Here is a 5215-nt window from a genome sequence, read left to right as displayed (position 1 = left end):
TGATCGCAAGTATATCCATAGTCTCCAAACCAAGAACTTCACCCAAACCTCACAACACTTTACTATAATAGTATAAGAAAATACAAATACAAGCTTAAAATATTTTTTATTGGAGTGTTAAAACACCATAGACCTAGAGTCCATTATATAAATATTATCACCCTATTCATTACTTGTGCAAGGTGTTTTGGGACTTTCCACAATGTATTACTTTTATCATAGCAAATATTTGCAAATTGTTGTGTTTTCTTAAGAAGTGGATTCTAAGTCTAACTCAACCCTACAAAACCAACTTATAAATGAGGTTTACTCCCACTTATATATTGTAAATATGTTTTATTTTACACACCCCCTCAAGCCAAGACATATACATATATTGATTGTGAGACTAAACATTAATAGATAGTCTGATAGTGGCCACGGGTGAATGTAGACTTTCTGGTGGCTGGATGAAATATTGAGTTGTGGCTGGTGAGAAGGGAGAAGATGGAGATGATAAGTGATTTTTGTATAGACAAACTGATTCTACTATTCTCACATGCAAGAAAAAACCCTAAATGTAAGAAAGAACACTCTGTTTGAGTGTTTACAAATAAAAATTACTTTATATACCAGTTATAATTAGAATCAGTATATTTTTTTTATTATAAAATTGTCACCATACCCACTTTCTATTCAGGTTAAAATCGATATAAAACATTTTTTTATTATAAAAATGTTACCGCGTTCATTTTTTATATACTGGTTATAGTTAGAATAAATTTAAAAAATGTTAACTTATTTAAATTATGTTATCGTGTATTTATTCTAGTGGATTGATTTCAACTTATATAACAACTTATATAAAAACTTGCTATAACAAAAAATTTGTATTAGTGGATTTTAGACATTATAATGTTTTATTTTTCAAAATTAAAAGATAATCACATTTATTTTCAATTACTGAGAAGTCGTTGTTAATGATTATAATTTTTCTTACATAATAAATATACGTGAGCACCTTTCTCAATAAAAATCACTTTACTTATTTTTTTTTAGTAAAATATTATATTATAATAAAATAATAATTTATATTATTATAATTTGAGTGTAGAAAAAGGGGAAGAGTATGAATCAGTCATGATCCATAGACAAGGTGTTGGCGAAGAAATAACATCTCCACCATCGATTAAGGAGAAGATATATTATATTAGTACAGTACATATCAATATAAGAAGAACATCATGGAATTATAAAAACCACTTTTACTTTTGAAAGAATATAATTAATTATTGTGAAACTTTTTAAAGTAAAAATAATTTATATAAACGTTGTTTTTGAGTTTTTTTTCTCTTTTCTTATGCATCTTTTTACTCCACAACACAATCCCATCTTATATTAAAAATTTCAGTTAATTAATAATAAAACAAATTTATATTATATAAATAAATATAAATTTTATTTTACATGTTGATTTTATAATATTATATTAAACTAAATTTAATTTTTAAAATAATATTAGAATTATTTAAAAGATTTATTTAACGAAAATTTATCTTAAAGATTTATAGATTTATGACTCCAGTTCTAATTCATGGAAAAGGGCTCGAGATTTATGGAGACAGATAGGTTCGCATTGTTCCAATAACAATATGAAAGGCCTAACAATATTAGTTCAAAATTTAATTTTTAAGTCTTACATTAAGCAAAAATAATAAAATTGAATATGATATAAACAATCATAAACATATTGTTTTTATATGAGAATTAAAATCATATTTGACCAGTATTGTATTTCTCCAAAAATACTCTCTGGAAAGTCTCATCAATATTATGTTAGAACGCATTCTCACAAAAAATCATTTTAAACTAGTTATTAGGTGAGAATTGTCAATATGGTACATTAAGAAAAAGTTTGTTTTTTTTTTTTTAATCAGCTATGTTTAACTCGTATAAAAAATAACAATAAATATATGGGAAATATGAGCATGAAATCTTTAAAATTCTTAAAAACAAAAAATTGATTATTATGCTCGACAAATCAATCCAAATCTTCTATATATTGTGTGATGTTACTTATCTTTCATTTATAATTTTAGAACAATCGATTATAATATATTTAATTTCAACCTCAAACTCTATATATCATATTGTTCTTACATTTTTCAATATTTACATTATATTGTTTTATCTACGTTGAAAACCTATTCATTTGATTATAATACTAATTTATCTATAAAAGAAGAGTGACGAGGTAGCTAAAAGAAGAAACATAAAAGAACTTTAACTAATCTCAAAGTTAACTTTAACTAATCACAAAGTTGCTAGGTGATCAGGATTTTGATATTTTAATAATAATATTTAACAATTTTTTAATAATAGAATACACGTATTATTATTTTATTCGTCTGTTTAAATTCATTTTAAGAAATATATTTGAAACGAACTAATAATAAACTATTACGTTGTCAAAAAAAAAGTTGATAAAAGAAATTTTTTCCTTTACATAGTTATGTTTACATCTGCTTACAGTAACTAACAACTTCCATTACTCATACAAACTCAAGTAATCTTTATTTCTCTTTTCACTTTCTAAATCATCCTTATTTCTCTTCGTGAAAGTGTACTTTGGATTATTACACCAACTTATTCCCACAAATTCACACAAAGTACTTCACAAGCAAACCACAGGAGCCACTCATGGCTAATCTTTACAGACACTACAGTTTTCATTACACAACTATGTCTGAGACCCTTGGATTTCTTATTGACTGTGTATTATTTGCAAATGGATAAACAGAAATCAACATTTGGAATAAACAAAATGCAAGAGACAAAAGTATATGAAATGATTCAACAGGGAAAAATTATGGATGCCTAAAGTTTCCTAAGATGAGCTTTTTGTTGTCTTCTGTGTATATAGCTACAATGCATTCTCCAATACTTCTACAATTTTTACAATTTAGTCGTATTTCTGTATTTGTGTACGTGTCTGTATGTGTTTGTATATCTCTGTGTCTCTGTGTGTCTGTACCTGTGCTTCATGATCAGAGATTAGTTTGCGGACTCTTGAAGAAGTGATGGAAGGAAAAAAGAAGGAACTTAATCAACTTAAAAATCAAGGAAAGGAAAAGAGGTTATGTCTTGCATCAAATTCTCCAAATAAAATTCCCCTTGGCCATGATTTGAAAACCCAAATAAGTCCTCTACCTTGGAACCTTGAATCTTATCAGTGTTATTGAAGGAATCATAATTGAAGTGGTTGTTATGGCTTTTCACATCAATTGGAACACTGTCACTTTCAATGCTTCTACTTTCTAATGAAGGAAGCATTTTGTTATTTTCTTCCAATGTCCCATGATTCACTTGGTGTCCATCTTCCATGCAGGTAAAAATTTCTGAAACATTAGTCATATCACAGTGATTGTTTACCAACAAGGAAAAAGGGTCAAATTGGTCAGACAAAACCATTGCTTGCATGGATGATATGGATGAAGAGGAATCCATGCTCATGTTCATGATGTCATGTTCATTAAAGGGCATGATCCCACTCAGAACATCTTTAGACTCTGATGAGTCAGTGCTGTTGTTCAGTGAAGTGTTGGTTTTCATCCTTTTCTTCAATGTAGAGTTCCAGAAATTCTTTATTTCATTGTCTGTCCGACCAGGGAGACGTGCTGCAATCTGAGACCACCTGAGATTAACAAAATCGAAAAGATTAAGGAAAATTTGTTTCTTCTTGACAGAAACATGTTGCAGTTTATTCATAATTGTAGATCATATAGAGAGTACCTGTTACCAAAAATGGAATGCAAATGAAAGATGAGGTGTTGTTCCTGGGAAGAGAATGCACCACGTTTGAGGTCAGGTCTCAAGTAATTAATCCAACGAAGACGACAACTTTTGCCACATCGTTGGAGACCTGCGTTTCTTGCAATGTCACTCCAACAGCCTTGTCCATTTGTGAGCATGTACCTTATCAGCTTCTCATCTTCATCAGGTGACCACAACCCTTTTCTCAACTTGCTCTTAATAATGTCTTTCATTCTGTCCTTGTTGGCCATCAGATCAGGTTTCCTCATTTGCCTATTCTCACTCAACAATACTTGTGGAATGATCAAATGCTATATGCAATGTGTGTGTGTGTTTTCTTGTTTTGAGTGTGATATGATAGAGGCCTATATAGGTGAATGATATTCATGAGGGACAGATAAAAGGCTTCATAGGGTGGGAAATGGTGATGATGACAGTGATGGTTGTGGAGTTTGCTTAAAATATGAATATGCATGAGAGAGAGAAGAGGGATTGTGTTTGTTGGTTGATGGGTAGAGTGGAAAACGGATTGGAGGGGGACCTTCCTAACACAAAAAAGAGACTCATCAAAGAGGGATACTTGCTCTTCTTCTCTTTGACCTAATTCCTATTTTGGTATAATTGGAATTCAAGTATAAGACTAACAAGAAAGTTAAATATTATATAAAATAAAAAAACTCATGAATTTATTATTTTAAAGTTTTAAATTGGAAATAGTGTTAATTTTTTTTATGTAGATAGAAACATAGGTGTTGTCTTTCTAGTGAATTCTTCTCTCAAAATACCCATACATATGTTTACTTCACTCTCAAGGTAATCATCATCTATGAAGTTCAAAATTTTTTGCTTCCACTACACATAATACTCTTTCTCTCTCTTGGTTTTAAACTTCAGATTCACGTGTGTTTGGGAATTAATTTAATACCATAATGTTGCACGCTTGACATTTGTTTGTTAATTTTCATGTTCTTTTTTATGATTGTGTGTAGCTTACATTCTGTGCATGAATTTCAAAAGGGCTAACCACTGTTTTGGCATATTTCTTAAGCAAATTATGAGCACCTCCAACCAAGCAACACCATTTTTTATCTTTGTTCCTCGTTTTTTGTCCCTAACATATGTATTTCTCTTTTGTAATAACCTGGTTTATGCTTCTGTGTGAATATCCATAGCATGCATCAGAAAATGTTGGCAAGAAGTTTTAGCTTGTAAGAGTTACTGATAAAATGATGAACACACCAATCATTTTCTTCCTAGCTGTCAAGGTATATATATATATATATATCTCTAGGGGGATTCCCTTTCCTTTACCTAACATGTTCCACAGAAAAGTTTCATGAATCATAAAAAAACTGTCATGAATCTCATTCATTGTCCAATCCAAAACCAAAGAGGAATTCTGTTAGTTCCAAGGGCAATATTG

The 5215-nt window shown here is 29.8% G+C and overlaps 1 protein-coding gene across 1 annotated transcript; it reads right to left on the bottom strand.

Moving 5' to 3' along the window:
- Positions 1-2705: 2705 nt before the first annotated feature.
- On the bottom strand, positions 2706-4427 carry LOC106755870 (transcription factor MYB83). Its single transcript, XM_014638091.2, has 2 exons — positions 3772-4427; positions 2706-3673 (listed from the first exon to the last, which is right to left on the bottom strand). The coding sequence occupies exons 1-2, from the start codon at positions 4059-4061 to the stop codon at positions 3091-3093; spliced, it is 873 nt and encodes a 290-aa protein (XP_014493577.1). The 5' UTR covers positions 4062-4427; the 3' UTR covers positions 2706-3090.
- Positions 4428-5215: the final 788 nt, after the last annotated feature.

The sequence above is a fragment of the Vigna radiata genome, chromosome 2 (genome assembly GCF_000741045.1).
Source record: "Vigna radiata var. radiata cultivar VC1973A chromosome 2, Vradiata_ver6, whole genome shotgun sequence".
In the NCBI taxonomy this organism is placed as follows: Eukaryota; Viridiplantae; Streptophyta; class Magnoliopsida; order Fabales; family Fabaceae; genus Vigna; species Vigna radiata.
Note: the sequence above shows the minus strand (reverse complement) of the source record. Positions and strands in the feature narration are given on the sequence as shown.

Coding starts and splice junctions, on each gene's coding strand:
- LOC106755870 (XM_014638091.2), bottom strand. CDS start 4,061: ATGAGGAAACCTGATCTGATGGCCAACAAGGACAGAATGAAAGACATT. Junction 3,674..3,771: donor CATTCCATTTTTGGTAACAG/GTACTCTCTATA, acceptor TGTTAATCTCAG/GTGGTCTCAGATTGCAGCAC.